This window comes from Heterodontus francisci, chromosome 2 (assembly GCF_036365525.1).
Source record: "Heterodontus francisci isolate sHetFra1 chromosome 2, sHetFra1.hap1, whole genome shotgun sequence".
Lineage (NCBI taxonomy): Eukaryota > Metazoa > Chordata > Chondrichthyes > Heterodontiformes > Heterodontidae > Heterodontus > Heterodontus francisci.
This window is the reverse complement of record NC_090372.1, coordinates 32,969,977-32,992,325: the sequence shown is the minus strand read 5'-3', so window position 1 is coordinate 32,992,325 and position 22,349 is coordinate 32,969,977. Positions and strand designations below refer to the sequence as shown.

Here is a 22,349-nt window from a genome sequence, read left to right as displayed (position 1 = left end):
TGACATGACCACCTCTCTGTGTTTGTATCATAATCTTCCAGAATGGTCTCTGAAATTCAAAGGCTCTCCCCTCAAGCTGTTCATACTTGGAGGATGTGGGGAGGTTGGCACTTTCAAAGTCGATGGGTGTCGATGGCTTTTGATGATCAACATTGACAAGGCTATCTCAGATAAGTGAATCAGAGAGCACCCCATTCTGGCTGGGCTGAGTAATCACATCTGTCTCCAGCCTAATACTTTGGGTTTTTCATATGCAAATTGTGCATGGCCATCTTGGCTGCTAGCTATTCTATTTTAAAAGTTATTTGTAACAATGTCCAGTAAAAGTCTCAAGCAAAGTTCCACATGCTGAAATTAATATTTCCATTTGGCATGTGTGGTTTTCGTCACAGAGGGATATACTTGCATTGGAAGCAGTTCAGAGAAGGTTCACTAGGCTGATTCCTGGGACGAATGTGTTATCTTATGAGGAAAGGTTGAGCAGGTTGAGCCTATATTCATTGGAGCTTAGAAGAATGAGAGGTGATCTTATTGAAACATATAAGATTCTGAGGGGGCTTGACAGGGTAGATGCAAAGAGGTTGTTTCCCCTCGTAGGAGAATCTAGACCTGGGGGCACAGTTTCAAAATAAGGGGTCTCCCTTTTAACATGGAGATGAGGAGGAATTTATTTTTTCAGAGGGTTGTTAATCTTTGGAATTCTCTTCCCCAGAGAACATTGAAGGCTGGGTCATTGAATATATTCAAGGCTGAGTTAGACAGATTTTTGATCTACAAGTAAATCCAGGATTATGGGGGACCCAGCAGGAAACTGGAGTTAAGGCCACAGTCAGATCAGTCATGATCTTATTGAATGGTGGAGCAGGCTCAAGGGGCTGAATGGCGTAGTCCTGTTCCTATTTCTTCTGATCTTATGAGAACCAAGCTGAATATAGAAAGTACCAAGGAAAGTCTAAAAAGATAACAAAAGGGGCAAAGAGAGAGTATGAGAATAGATTAGCAGCTAACATAAAGGGAACCCTATAATCCTTGTTCTTGATGTATTCTGAAGTTTGTCCTGTAGGAGTGTGCAAAGTTAATGCTCTAGAGCCATATATGTCAGGAGCAGGTTGTCTACAGACCACACTGCTCTGAATGTATCTCCATGAGGGTCGAGTTCATCTCTGGATCTGGCTGATTCACCTGGCTTCAATGGCTGCTTGCTGACGACATTTTCCTTCCTCCAACGTGCAGAGTATTATGCCCAGTAAAGACATATCATATTCCTAACTGTCAAGATGTAACTTTATTCTTGAAATTGATTTTTCCTTTTAAAAAAAGTAGACAATGTGCTGCAAAGGTGGCTGCTGAAGGTCAGATGACCTGGCCTATGTATTCAAAAACTGCCTCAGTCTCGAAAAGACAAAAGGATATATTCCAGACTAAGAGGTGTGAAACCAACAAGAGACATTCCTCAATTGAATAAGTTCTTCTGAGTAAAGAAGGTGTGAATTAGCCACATCATTACAGAATGGTAACCATCCAGACATCAACAGATAACCATGGATTCCACATGCTGGTCCATTGTGTGGTCACACCAGGGGAGAAGTCCATGTATCAAAGAACAGAAATGCTAATGTGATGGAGTTCAACCTTAAAAGGTAGCCCTCTAGAAAGTGGGGGGAGATCACAACAATATTGCAGAAACAGTCCAGTGAGAGGCTGTGGAAAGCGATCCAGCCTAAACAAGGAAGGAGCCCTGCTGCTAATTATACGCTTCAACTTGCTGCAGCAGAGAACTTAAAGTGACCACCACCTCCGGTCTGAAGTTTTAGCCACCAGAAAATCTCCAACACCTCAACAAGTTCAAGACTACAAACACCCAGGCCTGTACCTTTAAAACAGATGGTCCTCCTGAGAAAATTCAACAGGTTTACCGTAAATCATGAACACCTAGCTCACTTTAAACCACTTACACTTCTCCTCTCTATCTATCTATTCTTGTGTATAAATGTGTGAGTGAATGCATGCGTGGGTTAGGTTGCGACCATTTTGGGAATTGCGTAAAAATAAATATTTATTTTTTAACCTATGAGAAACCCTAACATTTGTCTGTCTATTTGACTCTAAAACACTCAGGAGCTAACTCATCATTTTAAACAAAACATGATTGCGGTCAGTTGGGAGGTGAACAGTGGGTACCAGCCACACCCTTTACCCACCTATCTGTAACAAGAGGATATATAATTTCCTATTTCAACCTTTGATGGCCTTACAAGAAGAATTAAACATTGTATACAGAGTCCCACAAAATTCCCCAAAATAAAGCTTGGGGCTGCTGAACTGCAGCCCTGAATCAAATTTACAAAAACAGCAAGCAAACAGAAGTTAAAGCAAGAGCTCTGGTACCCTTGAAGAATTCTACTTCTGCCTGATAACCAGGCTCAGGCAAAGCCCATGGTTCCACACAGGCGTACTTTATAAGGGCCAACTTCAGGACAGTGATGTCATCCAGCCCTAAATCCACCTGCTGAATAGCTGCACCCTTTAGAGGACGGGCACTTTCAAACTGATCTCTGCTTCAGGTGTAAATTTCTTAAGAATGAAAATGAGGTAGATCTATGGTCAATCTCAAATTCTGGTCTCATGGAATTTTAGAACCAGGATACTTGGGTGTAACTTATGAGTTGGAGAGAGAGAATATTGGAAAGAATAATAACAAATAAAACATTATCGTTCAAACTTACTCTTTTTTATCAAAAATGATCTTTTGAGTGGAGTTTCAGGTTGCAGATAAAAGATGACAATATAAATGATTGTTGCTGAAACAAAGAAAAATCCAATCCCTTCGATCACTCTGTATGCTACAGGGTACTCTGGAAAAGGACAAAATAAAGAGCATGTGAAATTAAGAGTGTATTGAGCAGATTTTATAATGAAAGAATAATTGCTACTTGTTGGAGGAAAACGTGGTCTTCAAGATTAACTGTCAGCCTAGACGTGTTTCAGAGTCAGAAGTTTGTGGGTTCAAGCCCCTGGTAATGTTAATGAGCCGCTGCGTATAAGATCGCAGCAGCTCCATGGAGTAAAACCAGCACGTGTGGGCCGCCATCTTTAACGGCTACCGCGGTACTTGCAGGTGGCAACATAAAATCCAGCCCGTGAATTCAGGCCTCCTACAAACTTCGGGCTGAATTTTGTCCTACCCTTGGAGACAGGCACGGAGGCTGTGTGGCAAACAAAATGCCAAGGGGCACCGTTCCTGACATTACATGGGCCACCTGCCATTTTGTCGGGGCGGGGAAGGCAGAGGATGGCCTTCCCACACCAGGCCAATTGAGGCCCTTAAGTGGCCAATTGGTCACTTAGGGGCTTCTTCCTGCCTCCACTTCGATTATGCTGAAGGCGGAGGGGCCCGCTGCTCTGTGGAGACGTTGCCAGGGTAAAGCCTGGCGGCCTCATATCGGGGTCAGGGTCCCTCCTTTGGGGAAATCCAGGGTTCCTGGAGGATCCCCCCACCAGTGATCGCCAACACCCACCCTCCCGGGAAGATCCCCGCCCACCCTCACCAATGCCCTCCTCCAGCCCGTCACTGGGGTGTGCCTCAATGGTCCCGGTGACCCTGACCTCATTTACCTCTCCCGGGATCTTCTCCTCTCTTCAGTACTGCAGGACCAATGCTCCCAGTACTGCACAGCTGCCGGCTCTGGAACGGGAGCTCATCCCTTAAAGGGATGGCGTCCCCGACGGCAGGCAGTTAATTGGCTGCCTGCTGTTAAATGGGTATGGAGGTCCAAAAGAGGGCTGAGGCAGGTCTCCCCCCCCCACCATCTTCTGGCCTGTCACTGGGATCCCCGTCACTGGAATAAAATGCAGCCCTTGAGTTCATAATCTAGGCTGACATTTTAAGGCAGTATTGAAGGAATGCTGCATTATTAGAAATGATTTCTTACAGTTGGTCCACTGAGACCCTGTCTCTCATGTAAAAGACACCTTCGTACTATTTGAAGAACAACAAATTCTCCAGCCCAATGTTCTTCCCTCAAATATCAAAACAGATGACCTGGTCATCAAACATTTACTGTTTGCTGTGTTTTGCCGACATAGCTACAGAGATTACACCACATGATTTGGGATGTCCTGAGGATCTTATAAGGTGCTATATAAGTGCAAATTAGTATGCTCTTCTTTTATAATGGCTGGGACAGCCGAAGATCGGTTGCAGAGACCATGGTCTCTTCCAGCCTTCAGAGTTTCCATGTTTCTATCTGATGAGTGCTATAGAAATCTGGTTGGTGTGTGAATTTAAACACAAACAACACACTTACCTGAATCAAAGATACAGAACAGGGCTGCAATCAACAGAAAGGTAAAGGACAGCATTTGGAAGAACATAAAAACAGCAGTGAGCTCCACGTGTCGCTTGTGAACTAGAAATTCAAACAAATGGATGGGAGATTCATTTCACAGAGAAAGTTAAAAAGAGTCTGAGAATGTTATTAAGTACACAAGCTTGTGGCATAACAAAATGCACAGAAAGTGCATTAATTACCTCTGTAAGTTTTCAGGGAAAAAAAGATTATGAAACCTTCTACAACAAAGGATGTTGTTGTGCTAAACACAGCAATGACAGATGTCACAAAAGAGATTTTGTGCAGTAACAGCAATCCTGAAACAGGAAATTGAAATCAATATATTTCAATACAAATCATGCAAATATAAGCCACAACACAATGTAACATGAAGCCAACAGACACTTCCTGAGATTCCTCATTTCACTTTGCTATTTAAAATATTTTCCTTGCCCTTTTATTTGCCTATTTTGTTCTTAGGATGTGGTCTGTGTACAAGGGAATATTCTACATTGTATTGGCCTGGGTACAAGTGAATAATCTGAAGTGTGTGGGTCTGTGTACGGGGATATATTCTACAGTATGTTGGTTTAAGTAGCAAGGAATATTCTAGTGTGTTAGTCTGGGTACAAGGGAATTTTCCACAGTGTGTAGGTCTGGAGAAAATGGAATGTCCTAGTGTGTTGATGTGGATACAAAGGAATATTCTAGTGTCTTAGTCTGGGTACAATCTGGCTATGTGCTTCTTACACAATACACTGGTTTTGCACAAGATAATCTCCCAGGTTCACTGCCACTGGTCACATGCTCTCTTTAATCCAGAGTCTATCTTTAGTAACTGACACACTGAGGTTTTGATTGAGTAACTAGGGGAAAAAAAATTCCCCCTGGCAAGTGGATCAATAAATAGAGTCCATGGATTCAAAATCATTGGAAATTGAGTAAATAGGGAAAAAAAATCCCCCTGGCAATTGGGTCAATAAATAGAGGCCATGGATTCAAAATCATTGGAAAAAGATTGAGAGGGGAGATGAAGATAATTTTTTTACAGTCAGAGAATTGTCAGGATCTGGGATACTCTACCCGAAAAGGTGGTGGAAGCTGATTTGAAAAGGAAGTTGGATGGGTACTCGAAGATGAGGAACTTAAAGGGTTACGGACAAAAAGCAGGAACAAAGGGCAAAGCACCATTGCTCTTTCCAAGAGCCAGCGCAGGCATGACTGATCAAATAGCCTCCTTCTGTGCTGTAAGTTTCTAAGTTTCTATGAATATCTACTTAAATAATAGCAAGACTCAGAAGTTGTAAGAGAAATCCTTGTTGTATACTGGCTACTCTGATGTTCCATGTGTGCTTTCCTGTCTTTACCGATGCCTGGCTGAAAAGATGAAATGTCCAGCTTGATGAAGCATGATTGTAAACCACCTCCAAACTAGATTATTTTACATAAAATACATAAATGATCAGAATACAATTTTCACTATAAAGTCTTCCTATTGTTTAAAATCTAATTTAACATGCAAAACAAAAAACTAATGGCTGATGCATCTCTCTTCAGGGTAGGTCAATTTCACACTCCGCATTGGCCTCCACCCATTGTTTCAGGTGTGCTGGCTTTACTTATTAAGACAAAAATAATGAATCCATGGAAGTAAGACGCATTTAACTCTACTCCATGGAAGTAAGATGTATTTAACTCTACTAGACTATCACAACACATGACAGTGCACTGATCTTAAAATCCTTAACATGTAACCAAAGTTCCCTCAATGCTGCGTGTGTGTGCTGCCGCTCAGCAACCCGGTAGGTACTGACTGCAAAGCTGCTCATAAATTGTCAGTTTAAAGATACCTCGCATCTGTATGGCTGTCCAAAAAGAATTAAAAGAGTACCGCACATTGAAATGAACAGGCCCCGCACAACACTAAAAAATTAGAGGGGACGTTGATGTAACTTATGAACATGAATAAGGACCATTATAAAACATACCGTCAACAATTAGAAAATGGGAGCTCTCTTTCTGGTTGACCTTGTTTTTGACCACACAAGTATACAGCTTGCAGTTCATTAGTGGTTGAATGTTAACAATCAGTGTTCTGTTGTCATTCGACAGTTTGTAAGTTTCATCACTTTGAATTGGGTTATCTTCTTTAAGCCACCTGACTGTAACCATTTCCTCATTATGCACAAAACAATTAAGATAAATAGCACTCAGTTCATAAACGATATCTTGAGTTATCAATGGCTGTTGCAAAATTTCTGTTAAAGAAAAAAAAATGAAGGCAATAATTGAACTTGGTGTGCTAGACTTTGAACAGCATTATGACAAATATCAGGAGCAAGATTCAGTAAATAACCAAGAAGATTATGGAAAGTACAAGAGGAAATTGAAAAAGTTAATACAGGAGGCAAAGAAAGTTTACACAAAAGATTGACGGGTAGTATTAAATTGAATCCTAAAACATTTTATAAACATATAAGCCACAAAATTCAATAACCCCCGAAAATGGGCACTGGGATTGCAATGCGCAATTCACCTGCGCCCGTTGCTTCCAATGCAGGCAGCATGCAAACTTCGCATTGCCTGTTAATTTAAGTAATTGTAGCGAGCAATTAAGTGTCTGTGTGCCTGTGCAGGGGTGCAAAGTTGTGAGAGGCTAGCACAAGTTAAAGTTAGCCTGGACCACTTAAAGCCAGCCTGCTCCTCTTAAAGGGGAGGTGCATTTTGGTTGGAGCAAGTGCTGGAAATCATTCTGCACCTGAATCTGACCTGGGAAAGACACAAGAATGGCACAACATGGCAGAGAACAAGCTCCAGTATAGTCTGATACTGCACTGGAGGCATTGGTGTAGGAGGTGGAGAGCAGGAGAGATGTTGGACCAGGACTGTTGGTGTTTGGGAACTGGGGTTGCATTTACTAGTATCACGGTCAGATGAGTCGAACATGGACAGCCTGACTAGAGAGGGGTTGTAATAAAAGCAAAGTACTGCGGATGCTAGAAAACAACAGAAAATGCTGGAAATACTCAGCAGGTCAGGCAGCATCTGAGAGAGAAGCAGAGTTAACATTTCAGGTCTGTGACCTTTCGTTAGAAACTGAGACCTGAAATGTTAACTGTTTCTCTCTCTACAGATGCTGCCAGACCTGTTGAGTGTTTCCAGCATTTTCTGTTTTCATATTAGAAAGGGGTTGTGTTAGTTGCCTCCTCCCTTCTTCCTCCTCCTTCTCAGCTGGTCACCCCATAACTGGTGGCAAGGGATGTGCCCTCATGATGGCGACATTCTGCAGCATGCAACAAACTACCGTGAATCTTGGCATATGCTCTGCCAAGTACTGCAGGTCTCCTCCAAAGCGGTCCAAGCAGAGGGTGAATAGTTTCCACATTTCAATGGACAGCTCGACCACATTTCATGTGGCATCATGTCTTTCTTTTGTTATATGTAGGGGTTGTGCACTGGAGTCATGAGCTAAGTGAGCCCATGTCGTCAGTAGCTACATTCTGATCTGTCATGGTGACTTAAATACAGATGGGTTAACAAACACAGAATGAAGGCTGCCAAGATACCAGGCATTAACCTGCATGATACGCTGCATATGGTCGCACACCAGTTTGATGTTGAGAATGGAATCCCTTGCTGTTGAAATGCAGCACCTGTGAAGCAACATGAATACAGTCAATGATGATCCCCAGAATGCTGATGGTGCAGGGATTCAGTTATGGTAATGCTGTTGAATGCCAAGGTTTGGTGGGTGGTGGGGAGGGGGGGGGGGGGTGGTATCCTGAGGAATTCCTGAAGTCATGTCCTGGGGACAAGATGGTTGTCCTCCAACAATCATCTTCCTTTGTGCTACTTATGACTCCAGCCAATGCAGTTTCCCCCTGATTCCAATTGCCTTCAGTTTTATTAGGGCTCCTTGATGCCACACTTGGTCAAATGCTGCCTTGACTTAATTACCTGAATTCAGCTCTTTTCTCCAAGTTTGGACCCAGTATGTAAAGAGGTCAGGTGCTGGGTGGGCTTGGTGGAATCAACACTGAGCATTAGTGAGGTTATTGGTGAGGAAGTATTGCTTGATACCACTGTTGATGACACCTTCCAACATTTTGCTGATGATTTTGAGTGAACCGATAGGGTGGTGACTGGCCAGATTGGATTTGTCCTGCTGTTAGTGGACAGAACATACTTGGGCAATTTTCCACATTCTTGGGCACATGCCAATTCTGTAGCTGTATTGGAACAGCTTGGCTAGTCCAGTTCTGGAGTACAAGTCTTCAGCACTACAACTGAGATGTTGTCAAGACCCATAGCTTTTGCTGTATCCAGTTAGTTCAGCCATTTCTTGGCATCACATGGAGTGAATTAAATTGGCTGAAGTTTGGGATGTGACGATGGGGACATCAGGAGCAGGCTGAGATGGATCATACACTATGTACTTCTGGCTGAAGATGATTGCAAACACTTCAGCCTTGTCTTTTGCATGTGTGCCTTGTGCTGGGCTTGAGGATGGGGATGTTCCTGAGATCTCCTCTCATTAGTTGTTTAATTGTCCACTCCCATTCACGAATGTATGTGGCAGGACTGCAGAGCTTTAATCTGATCAGTTGGGTGTGAAATTGCTTAGTTCAGTCTACAGCATACTGCTCTGCTGTTTAGCATGCATGTAGTTCTGTATTGTTGCTTCACCAGGTTGACACCTCATTTTTATGTGTGCCTGGTGGTGCTCCTGCCACGCTCTTATACACTTCTCATTGAACCAGGGTTGATCCCATAGCTTGGTTGCAATGGTAGTGAGGGAATCAGGCCATGAGATTACAGATTGTGTTAGAATACAATTCTGATGCTGCTGTTGGCACACAGCGCCTTGTGGACACCCAGGTTTGAGCTGTTCTAAATTTATCCCATTTAGCATACTGGTAGTGCTACATAACACGATGTGGAGATATTGAGCAAAACTGGGAGAATGAAAAGAGGCTAAACAGAGCAGGACAAGCTGTTGGAAGAAGGAATGGGGGAGGGGGAGAAGGCCTCGAGGCCACATCTGCCCAGGGTCTTCAGGGAGCAATTCTCCTACCTGAACCTCAGTGATGACTGTAGTGTTTTGAGTTTTGCATTATGCATTTTGTTTACTTAAGGCTACTATGCACACATGCCAGCAAAGGGAAAGTGAAAGAAAAAGAGAATAAAGAAGAATTCATTGTTTCAATTGCATGTTGTTTCTGTCTCATATCTCTTGCTAAACTTGGCTAAACCTCACTCCAGTCCCAAGAACACCACAATGATGATGAGGTAAATAAAAAACGGATGGTGAAAAAGGAAACATTGCTTTCAGGTATGAAATTTTTGGAAGGCTTTTGTATACTTTTTACAGACAGCATTTTAAGTTGGACACTGTGTTAGTGGCATGGAGGAACTTGATACAGTGTATACAGATACACTGATCTCACCAAAATAACCATCTAATCCAAAAAAAAAAAAATCTCGGGTCATTACACAGAAGTTTCCTCTGAGAGGAATGCGATCCCAGATCCTTGCTCACACATTATCACTGCGTCGCTGATCAATATGGCATTGTCTATGCCCGATCTGCCATTCTTTGATGTGCATTCAGAGCCACCATCTGTATTCCCATTTTGGCAAATGTGGCTGTGACGGTTCGAAGGCATGATGGCAAGTTTTTCAATCACAGATGACAAAAGGAAAAGGCCTTACTTTTCCACTATGGAGGTGAAGAATTAGAAGATATCTTTGAGACACTTGTGCTTGAGAAAAATGACTGACTCAGCAAACAATGTGCTGACAACTCTATTTACACCCAAGAAAAACACCATATACAAAACTATTAACTTCCAACACGCTAAGCAAGAAGTAAACAAGAAAACTGACCAATATTGCACGTGATTGAGGCAACTAGAAACTAAATGTGATTTTGATGATGTTGAACATGTCAAATGGGAAATCAAAACACAAATAATTGAAGCTGTCTCTCTAGTCAACTACGCCAAAAAGCACTCGAGAAAGACAGACAGCTGTCAGAGCTGTTGGAGCTAGCAAGATCGCTATTGCTCTGAGTCCAGAGCTACTGAAGTTGAGGCCACTAACAGTAACTACCACACTCCAAGTTCAACTCCTGTGAACACTATTCATCACTCATGTGCCAGTAAATCACCTACAAAGGAACAGCCATTTCACAGAGTTTGTCCAAAGAATGTTTCCACAGTGGTGGTGCTTACCCACACCGGACAAAATGTCCTGCTACTGGTTTTCAGTCCAAAGCTTGTGGAAAACCCAACCACTTTGCTAGTGTTTGTCGCCCATCAACAAAATCAACTACTAAGACCAATACCAACAGAAGGGTGCCACACATGCGTACCACAGAAAAAGGGCAAAAGAATGTACCTAACGTAGAGGCAGGTGACCCTGAACATACTTTCGTCCTCTCTCAGACACAGCAAACAGCCATGTGTGACAGTGTCCGATGGCTGCTCGAACGTAGATGCTCTCAGACACAGCAGCGTCTGTCAATGTCATGGGAGACAAAACATTCAACAAACTTCAGGATTGCCCCATTCTCTGCAAACCAGGGAATACAAAAATTTTCGCTTACAACAGTGACCAACAGCTGAAAATCTTCAGCACTCTTGAAACGCCAGTGTCACTGAAAGCCACTAGAAAATGCTCTTTTAGTTTAGTTATACAGCACTGAAACAGGACCTTTGGCCCACCGAGTCTGTGCCGACCAACAACCACCCATTTATACTAATCCTACATTAATCCCATATTCCCTACCACATCCCCACCATTCTCCTACCACCTACCTACACTAGGGGCAATTTACAATGGCCAATTTATCTATCAACCTGCAAGTCTTTGGCTGTGGGAAGAAACTGGAGCACCCAGTGGAAACCCACGCGGTCACAGGGAGAACTTGCAAACTCCGCACAGGCAGTACTCAGAACTGAACCTGGTCGCTGGAGCTGTGAGGTTGCCGTGCTAACCGCTACACCACTGTGCCGCCTTGTGTTACGAACAGGTGAGAAGAGGTCAAAAGATTCCTCTCTTGTCCCTTTCCTTCTTTGCCCACAACAGGGTTTATTTCTTTTAAAAAGTGGATATGTTTACCAATTCAGTGAGTGCTTAACCCTTTTAGGTGCTATTTTTTTTATTTATTTATTTTTTATTTAGAGATACCGCACTGAAACAGGCCCTTCGGCCCACCGAGTCTATGCCGACCAACAACCACCCATTTATACTAACCCTACAGTAATGATCATTGTTATGACTAGGTGAGAAAGGTGTCTAGGGGTCTGTTACTATCTTCACCTGGTCTTATTGTAACAGGGTTTAATTTTAAACATACTGTGTTTTGAGCTCCCCCTTTGTGAATCCTGGTTCACCACTTTCCAATTGTAAGGCAAAGGAATGAGTACAAACAGGCTTTCTTTGGTTTCAAGAAGATGAAATTTATTAAAAATTAAACTCTAATAGGGTTAATGCCGATGGATATACGAGGTGCCCACGCTAGCATGCACATGCGATATACACATGCAAATAGGGACAGAAAAGAGAAAGTGGAACAGTTTGAGGCAATATCTTGTTGTTGTGCTTTGAGCTCTTTGATTGAAGTCCTTGATTGAAGATATGGTCTTGCGTTTTGTTGGGGCCCAGTATCCTTCTTAAACCTTGTTCACGTAGGAGACTTTTCTCTCTTTGAGTTTACGTGTCTTCAATTGTTCCTGAAGCTGATGAGAGTGAGATGAGGGCAGACAGGAGAGATGTTCTCAGTCCATGAGTACACGACTTTCTGATTTTCAAACACTCTTATTGGAAGTTGAAATCTCAACAGCCAGCTAGTCGTGACTAAAACTGGTCTGACCACTCCTTCTGTGGTTATGGATTCTGCTACCTTAGCAGTCAACCTGACATTTGCATAGATCGGGACCGGTCAAGAGATGGTTGATCAGTTTTTAAAAAATTTGCGCTCAGTTTCACAGCTGACAGGTCCTGGCATCGGGAACAGTGGTTTCCCAATTTCGGACAGATTTGGGGTTTTCCGGACAGCTTTTAAAAAACCCCGAATCTGTCTGAAGTTGGGAAACTGTTGCTCCCAATGTCAGGACCCTGTCAGCTGTGAAACTGACTTCAGATTTTTTTTTTTTAAAAGCCAGTCTGCAAGAAGAAAACAATGGGTAATTTCTCATCTCCAGTCATGGACCCTGGTGAGGATGAGGAGCAGCCCAAGTACAGTTTACAATAGTGGGCCAGATGTAAACCTTTGGTGGGCCAAATCTTGGGGTGCTGACCGTATGTTGGACAACCCTGGTCTATACAATGTTTGAAATGAGCTCCCCTTTACAACCACATCTGATCTCGTATTATGCAACAACTGTACTGTCATTCCACACTCGTTGAGGGAATCTGCTGTCAATATAGTACATGAAGGACACCAGGGAATAGTCAAAACCAAACAGCTCCTTCAGGAAAAGGTATGGTTCCCCGGAATTAACTGTATGGTAGAGCACAAAATCAGTGTTTGCCATGTCATGGAGTCATAGAGTCGTACAGCATAGAAACAGGCCCTTCGGCCCACCGCATCCACGCCGACCATAATGCCTATCTATACTAATCCCACCTGCCTGCATTAATTCCATATCCCTCTATGCCTTGCTCATTCAAGTATCTATCCAGATGCCTCTTAAATGTTGCTACTGTTCCTGCCTCCACCACCTCCTCTGGCAGCTCATTCTAGATACCCACTATTCTTTGTGTGAAAAATGTACCCCTTTGATGCCCTTTAAACCTCTTCCCTCTCACCTTAAATCTATGCCCTCTAGTTTTAGTCACCCCTACCATGGGAAACAGACTATGGCTATCTACCTTATCTATGCCTCTCATAATTTTATATACCTCTATCATGTCCCCTCTCAGCCTCCTTCGCTCCAGGGAAAACAGACCCAGCCTACCCAATCTCTCTGAATAACTCAAGCCCTCCAAACCAGGCAACATCCTCGTGAATCTTTTCTGCACCCTCTCTAGCTTAATCACATCTTTCCTGTAGTGCGGCGACCAGAGCTGCACACAGTACTCCAAATGCGGCCTAACCAACGTTATGTACAAATGTAACATGACGTCCCAACTCTTGTACTCAATGCCTCGGCTGCTGAAGGCAAGCATGCCATACGCCTTCTTCACCACCCTGTCTACCTGTGTTGCCACTTTCAGGGAACTATGTACTTGCACCCCAAGGTCTCTCTGCTCAACAACACTCCCCAGGGCCCTGCCATTCATTGTATATGTCCTGCCCTGGTTTAACTTCCCAAAATGCATCACTTCACACTTGTCTGTGTTAAATTCCATTTGCCAATCACTTGTCCAGTTTCCCAGTTGATCAATATCCTGTTGTAGCCTTAGCCAACCTTCTTCACTGTCCACTATACCACCAATTTTGGTGTCATCTGCAAACTTACTAATCATGCCCCTTACATTCACATCCAAGTCATTAATGTATATGACAGAAGGCCCAGCACCAATCCCTGCGGCACACCACTGGTCACCGGCCTCCAATCTGAAAAACAACCCTCCACTACCACCCTCTACCTCCTATCACCAAGCCAATTTTGTATTCAATTTGCTAGCTCACCCTGGATCCCATGTGTTCGAACCTTCTGGACCAGCCGACCATGCAGGATCTTGTCAAAGGCCTTGCTAAAGTCCATGTAGCCAACATCCATCGCCCTGCCCTCGTCAATCCTCTTGGTCACCTCCTTGAAAAACTCAATCAGATTCGTGAGACAGGATTTCCCACGCACAAAGCCATGCTGATTATCCCTAATCAGACCATGCCTTTCCAAATGCATATAAATCCTGTCTCTCAGAATCCCTTCCAATAACTTTCCCACCACTGATGTAAGGCTCACCGGCCTGTAGTTCCTTGGCTTATCGCTGCTGCCCTTAAGTAAAGGCACAACATTAGCTATCCTCCAGTCTTCTGGTACCTTACCCGTGGCTAACGATGATACAAAAATCTCTGCCAGGGCCCCAGCAATCGCCTCCCTTGCTTCCCATAGCATCCTAGGATACAACTGGTCAGGCCCTGGGGATTTATCCACCTTAATGCGCATCAAAACCTCCAACATCTCCTCCTTTGTAATGTTGATATGCTCCAGGATATCGCTGTTCCGTCCCTTGAACTCACTAGCTTCCATGTCCTTCTCCACAGTAAATACTGACGAGAAATATTCATTTAAGACCTCGCCCATTTCCCGTGGCTCCACACATAGATTGCCACACTGAACCTTAAGGGGATCTACTCTCTCCTTAGCTACCCTTTTACTCTTAATATACTTATAGAATCTTTTAGGATTCTCCTTTATCTTATCTGCCAAGGAAATCTCATGGCCCCTTTTCGCCCTCCTAATTTCCTTAAGTGTACTCCTACATCCCCTATACTCCTTGAGGGTCTCGCTTGATCCCAGCTGCCTATACCTGACATATGCCTCCTTCTTTGTCCTGACCAGACCCTCAATATCCCTTGTCAACCAAGGTTCCCTAAACTTGCCAGCCTTGCCCTTCCATCTAACAGGAGCATGCCGGCCCTGAACTCTTCCTATCTCACTTGCCAGACGTCCCTTTATCTGTAAACAGCGTCTCCCATTCAACTTTTGAGAGTTCCTGTCTGATGCCATCAAAATTAGCCTTCCCCCAATTTAGGACTTCAACCGGAAGACCAGTCCTATTCTTTTCCATAACTAGCTTGAAGCTAACAGAGTTATGGTCACTGGTCCCAAAGTGCTCCCCCACTGACACATCAACCACCTGCCCATCCTCATTTCCTAAGAGGAGGTTGAGTGTAGCCCCTTCTCTAGTAAGGCCATCCACATACTGCTTCAGAAAACTATCCTGGACACACTTAACAAATTCTTCCCCAACTGATCCCTTAGCACTAAGGCAGTCCCAGTCAATATTAGGGAAGTTAAAAATCACCTTTAATTAATTAAATCACCTTTAAAATTAATGTCAGGCAACCACAATGTAAAATCTTCATGATCCTCTCAAGATGTCTGAACTACCTCCAGCACCATGGATTGATGTTAGCATTGACTTCACAGATTTTCCTACAGGTGAACACTGCTTGTTGTCACTGACAGATTCAGCAGATTCCCAATTGTGGAATTAGTCAACTTCAATGAAGGCAGTCACCCCAAAGCTTGACCAGTTCTAAGTCTTGTTTAGAATTCCTCAAATGTTAAAAAGTGACAATGGACCCCCATTCAACAGTGATGAGTTCAGCAAATTCACAAGCTACCTAGACTTCACTCATTGGAAAATCACACCCTGTTGGACAAAAGCTAATGGCAAAGTTGAGAGATTTATACAAACCTTGAAAAACTGATACATACAGCTACAGCTGACAGCAAGTCATGGAAGCAAGAGCTATATCACCTTCTCCGTAATTATAGTGACTCTTCACTCGACTACTGGAAAACCTCTAGCTACACTTATCTTTGCACATCCTACGCACACATCTTCCTGAACTACCCTGAGGAGCTCATGATCAACATGTATCTGAACGCAATGGAGAACAGATGGATCGAGTGAAGGTAAATGCAGAGCGAAACATGAAATTTAGAACTACACTGCTAAAGCCAGGAGATAAAGTACCTGTGAAACACGATGGTCATGATGGAAAATGAACAATTCCTTATGACATCCAACCATTGTTGTGACCAACACAAAACAATCAATGATCATCTCATGAATCGTGTCATTCTTCAAAGCACTGAAAACATCACTTGCAGCACTGAATCCGATTCCGACATCGACATCTCAAATGAAGAACATGAGTCAAATGAGACTACACCTAATATCAGACAATATCCTAGTTATGAGAGAAAACATCCACCATACTTAAGCGACAATGTTACAAACTGAACTACTTATGTTTATCGTTTAGACTTTTGGAAACATTGAAACATGCTATGTCTCTCATTAACTAAGAAGGAGAACGATGTCTCTGTCTCAGATCTCTTACTGAACTCAGCTAAACCTCACTCCAGTACCAAGAACTCCAGAATGACCAATGTCTGACATGTCTGTGCTTCATTAAGGTCTTCACTGATATCTGTCAAACTGCTGCAGCCACAACTTCAATCTCAGAGCAGGGCAAGGTCCATATTGCCAGTGCCTGTGAAGATGACAGCAGCTATGAACTTTTATGCCTCTGGCTCTTTCCAGGCTGCTGTTGGACATATTAGCACCATCTTACAGTTTGCAACATACTGCTGCACAAGGCGTTCACTTTTCAAAGAGAGATCATTTCATTTCATTCACCCTTACCAGAGAGAAGCAGGCAGAGTGAGCATGAGGGTTTTACAAGGTTTGCAATCTTCCCAGTTGTGCAGGGTGCCACTGACTGCATGCACATTGCTTTGAGTGCATCTCACGTCAACTCTGCCAGGTACCTCAACCATCATGCAGCTAAATGCCCTGAAAGCTGCATTCGTTCTGCAGCAGTCTCCTCTGCCAACTGTATTACACCACCAAGGCAAGCCAAAGAGTGGCTACTCGATGACGAGGGGTGTTTGCTGACGACGTCACAGTGGTGCAGTGGTTAGCACTGCAGTCTCACAGCTCCAGCGACCCGGGTTCAATTCTGGGTCCTTCCCGTGTGGAGTTTGCAAGTTCTCCCTCTGTCTGCGTGGGTTTTCTCCGGGTGCTCTGGTTTCCTCCCACAAGCCAAAAGACTTGCAGGTTGGTAGGTAAATTGGCCATTATAAATTGCCCCTAGTATAGGTAGGTGGTAGGGAAATATAGGGACAGGTGGGGATGTGGTAGGAATATGGGATTAGTGTAGGATTAGTATAAATGGGTGGTTGATGGTCGGCACAGACTCGGTGGGCCGAAGGGCCTGTTTCAGTGCTGTATCTCTAAACTAAATGTGGCTCATAATTAGTTTGCAACCCATGTACATGTGCACAGCAGCCATACAATGAGAGTTATGCTGCCACAAGAAGTCTGATAGAGCAGACCACTGATGTACAACTCCTCTGGCTGTGCACCATCTTGTCCTGCAAGAGTTAGGAAAGTGTGTCAGTCAGTGTAATGAAATACATTTTCAGTACATACTGAAGCAGTCCATGCCTCCATGCAGCAAGACCTGGACAATATTCAGGCTTGGGCTGATAAGTGCAAGTAACATTCACACCACACAAGTGCTAGGCAATGACTATCTAATATTGGAAAATCTGACCATCTCCCCTTGACGTTCAATGGCATTGTCATTACTGAATCCCCCATCAACATCCTGGGAGTTACCATTGACCAGAAACATAACTGGACCAGCCATATAAATACTGTGGCTACAAGAGGAGCTCAGAGGCTGAGAGTTATGCGAGGAGTAACTCATCTCCTGACTCCTCAAAGTCTGTTCACCATCTACAAAGCACAGGTCAGGAGTATGATGGAACACTCTACACTTGCCTGATTGACTGCAGCTCCAACAACACTCAAGAAGCTCAACACCATCCAGGACAAAGTAGCCACTTGATCGGTATCCCATCCACCATCTTCACTCCCTCAACCACCGGCAAACTGTGACAGCAGTTTATACCATCTATCATCTAAAAGATGGTATGCAGCAACTCGCTAAGATTCCTTCGACAGCATCTTCCAAACCCGCAGCCTCTACAACCTAGAAAGACAAGGGCAGCAGACGCATGGGAGCACCATCACCTGCAAGTTCCCCTCCAAACCACACACCATCCTGACTTGCAACTATAATCGCCATTCCTTCACTGTCGCTGGGTCAAAAACTTGGAATCCCCTTTCTAACAGCATTGTGGGTGTATCTATACCAGATGGACTGCAGCAGTTCAAGGAGGCAGCTCACCACCACCTTCTCAAGGGTAATTCAGAAGATGTAAGAAATGCTGGCCTTGCCAGTGACACTCACATCCCAGGAATGGGTGATGTGGCTATCTTGGTTGAATAGTTGGCAGTGTGTGCAAGATGTAGGTGTGAGGCTTGCAACAGTGCGACTGTGTGAGGCTGAGGGTGAGATGAAGCATATGAATGTTAGTTATATGTCTTAATTAATAGAGATTCTTGATAGGTGAGTGATGGGTATGTGGTGAATTGAGCACTATATGAGGCTAGTGATGCAGTTGTTAGGATTTGGTATTTGAAAATGCATTTACTGACCTTGACCACTTGTGTGAGATCATTAAACATCTTCCAGCACTGCATCCAGGTCCTGGGGTGGGGGAGTAAACTCCTGGCACTGAAGTCTGCGGCTATTTGCACCCACTGTCTTATCATCCTGTGTCTGGTGAGGCTTCTTCCCTGAGGATACAGGGCATCTCTCGTCCTTTCTGTCTCCTCTACCTAGACCACCACTGCAATGTCCAACATCCTGGGTGCCCACACTCTCCCATAGTCAACCATTTTTCACTACTTCCCAGGTCAGATTCACTAGTAGAATGACTTCCAGCAGTTGCTCCAACCACAATGCACCTCCCCTTTATGAGGTGCAAGCTAAATTGGAGTAATGTAAGTTGGTAACAATGTTTGGCCCCCTGCTGATGAATGCAGCCAATAAACAGCAATGAGTGGTTCTGAAAATAGATACTCCCTCTCTATAAAACAGCATGTGTTTTACCTGCCTAATATGTGGTATTTGTCACATACCCGAGGCGCGAATGGAAAGCCTTGCCACTGTATTGCGCTTACTGGATATATCATGTCGTTCCATGGCTTTGGAAAGCACAAGAATAAATACCAATGAATTGTAGCACTACAGCTGGGATGTTTTTGGGGCCATAGCCTTTGCTGTATTTTGTGCGCTCAGCTGTTTCTTCATATCACGTGAACTGAATTAGCTGAAGACTGGCATCTGTGACGCTGGAGACCTCAGGAGGTGGCCGATACGGATCATCCACTCAGCACTTTTGGCTGCAGATGGTTACAAACACTTCATCCCTGTCTTTTTGCACTCGTGTTGGACTCCACCATCATTGAGGATGGGGATGTTCATGGAGTCTCCCCCTCTTAGTTTTTTTTATTTGTCTACCACTATTCATGACTGGATGTGGCAGGGCTGCAGACCTTTGATCTGATCTGTTGAGTGAGATTGCTTAGCTGTCTTTAGTATGCTGCTTCTGCTGTTTAGCATGCACAAATTCCTGTGTTGTAGCTTCACTAGCTTGATACCTCATTTTCAGGTAAGTCTGGTGTTCTCCTCAGGTTAGACTGTAGTGGAATACAATTCTGCTGAAGCTGATTGCCCACAGCACCACATGGATGTCTACTTCCGAGCTACTAGATCTGTTCTGAATCTAACCCATTTAACGCAGTAGCAGAGCCACAGAACACGATGGAGAGCATCCTCAGTGTGAAGATAGTACTCTTACCTATACTGTCATGGATAGATGCAATGGATTTTTTCAAGATAATGAGAAGTTTTGATAGAGTAGATGGAGAAAAACTGTTCCCTCTGGCGAGTGGGTCAATAACCAGGGGTCAATCACTGGCAAAATATCTGGATGGGTGATCAGCAGAAATTTTTTCAACTTAGAGAATTGCTGGGATTTGAATCCCTCTACCTTAAAACGAAGTGGAAGATGACTGCATCAATAAATTTAAAAGTGTGTTTGACAGGTACAAGAATGAGGAACTTACAGGATTATGGACAAAAAGTGGGATGTAAGACTAAGCACATGTTCTTTCGAAGAGTAAGCATGAACATGGAGACCCAAATTGCCTCCTTCTGTGTTGTAAGTTCCTATAAATATATTGGTAAATTTCTTCACTGACCCTCTCAAAAAGCAGTTCTTAGTTTTAGGGATTGAAGCTGGGTAGGTGGAAGGGTTGGGGAGCACTTTGGTGGCAGTGATAATAATTCAGTTAGATTTAAGGTAGTTATGGAAAAGGAACGAGATAGACTAGGAATAGGGCGGCACAGTAGCGCAGTGGTTAGCACCGCAGCCTCACAGCTCCAGTGACCCGGGTTCAATTCTGGGTACTGCCTGTGTGGAGTTTGCAAGTTCTCCCTGTGTCTGCGTGGGTTTCCTCCGGGTGCTCCGGTTTCCTCCCACATGCCAAAGACTTGCAGGTTGATAGGTAAATTGGCCATTAGCAATTGCCCCTAGAATAGGTAGGGAAATATAGGGACAGGTGGGGATGTGGCAGGAATATGGAATTAGTGTAGGATTAGTATAAATGGGTGGTTGATGGTTGGCACAGACTCGGTGGGCCGAAGGGCCTGTTTCAGTGCTGTATCTCTAAATCTAAATCTAAAAGTTCTCAATTGGAGAAAAGCTAATTTTACTAAGTTGAGATGTGATTTAGCTAAAGTGGACTGAAATCAGCTACTTGTAGCTAATTCAGTGGGAGGCATTCAAGAAAGATATAGTGAGGGTTCATAGCAATGCTCCCTTAAAGAAAAAGGGTTGGACTAACAAATCCAGAGTTCCCTAGATGTCAAAGGGCTAAGAGGACAAAAAAAAGGGAAGCTTGTGACAGATACTGAATGCTCAATACTGCAGAAAACCTAGGAGTATAAAAAGTGTAGGGGTGAAATTAAAAAGGAAATTAGGAAAGCAAAGAGGGGGCATGAAAAAATATTGGCAAGTAAAATCAAGGAAAAATACAAGAATTTTTATGAATACATGAAGAGTAAGAGGCGAAGGAGATTGTTATGGTTCTTGAATACTTTGCGTCTGTTTTCACAAGAGACAGGGCAATACAGAATTATTGTCCAGGAGGAGTGTGAAAAATTACATGAAATTAACCTAGCGAGAGAGAAAGTATTCAGGATTTTAACATCTTTGAAAGTGGATAAACGTCCAGATGAAATGTATCCTATGCTGTTAAGGGAAGGCAGAGAAGAAACAGTAGAGGGTCTGACCATCATTTTCCAATCCTCTCTGGCTAAATGTGTGGTGGCTGGAGGAAAGCTAATGTCGTACCATTGCTTAAAAAGGGAGAATGGGGTAGACCAAGTGATTACAGGCCAGTCAGCCTAACCTCAGTGGTGGGTAAATAATTACAAAATGAAATTCTGAGAGACAGGATAAATCTTCAATTAGAAAGACAAGGATTAATTAAATACAGTCCGCACCAGCATTGATTTGTTTAGGGAAGGTTATGCCTGATGTACAGGATTGAATTTTTTGAGGAGGTAACAAGGAAGATCATTGAGGGTAGTGCATTTGGTGTCTATATGGATTTTTCACAAGGCTTTTAATAAGATCCCACATGGCAGATAGGTCACAAAGGTAGAAGCCCATGGGATCCCAGGCAAAGTGGCAAGTTGGATCCAAAGTTGGCTCAGAGGCAGGAAGCAAAGAGTAATCATCGATTGGTGTTTTTGTAACTGGAAGGCTGTTTCCAATGGGTTTCTGCAGGCACAATACTGGGACCCTTGCTTTTTGTGGTATATATCAATGATTTCGACTTGAATGGAAGCTGTAGGCTGCAGGAATATATCAATGGACTGGTCAGGTGGGCAGATCAGTGGCAAATGGAGTTCAATACGAAGAAGTGTGAGGTATTTGCGGATGGCTGCACGGTAAAGAACACACAATAAATGTTGAATACTGAGAAGTGTAGAGGAACAGAGGGAACTTGGAGTGCATGGAACAGAAGAGGATGAGGGGAGACCTAATTAAAGTGTATAAAATTATGAGTAATCTAGATAGAGTGGATAGGAAGACCCTAATCTCATTCGTTGAGGGATCCATAACCAGGGGGTATAGATTTAGGGTGATGTAGCAGGTTTAGACAGGATTCAAAGGGAAATTTTTTTCACCCAGAGGGTGCGGGTATCTGGAACTCACTGCCTGAAAGAGTGGTAGAGGCAGAAACCCTCATAACACCTAAAAAGTACTTGAATATGTACTTGAAATGCTGTAACTTACAATCCTACAGACTAAGAGCTGCAAAGTTGGATTTGGCTGGATGGCTACTTGTCAGCTGGCACGGAAACAATGGGCCGAACGGTCTCCTTCTGTTCTGTATATT

The 22,349-nt window shown here is 43.6% G+C and overlaps 1 protein-coding gene across 1 annotated transcript in view; it reads right to left on the bottom strand.

Annotated features, from left to right (window-relative positions):
• Positions 1 to 3,093: 3,093 nt before the first annotated feature.
• The window catches only part of LOC137380558 (hepatic and glial cell adhesion molecule-like), a 39,292-nt gene continuing 20,036 nt past the window's right edge, over positions 3,094 to 22,349 (bottom strand). The window contains exons 3-6 of the mRNA XM_068052571.1: positions 6,320 to 6,589; positions 4,532 to 4,648; positions 4,308 to 4,409; positions 3,094 to 3,206 (exon numbers count right to left, since the gene is read on the bottom strand). Coding sequence (XP_067908672.1) covers positions 3,094 to 3,206; positions 4,308 to 4,409; positions 4,532 to 4,648; positions 6,320 to 6,589 — 602 coding nt within the window. The remainder of the gene's footprint in view (positions 3,207 to 4,307; positions 4,410 to 4,531; positions 4,649 to 6,319; positions 6,590 to 22,349) is intronic.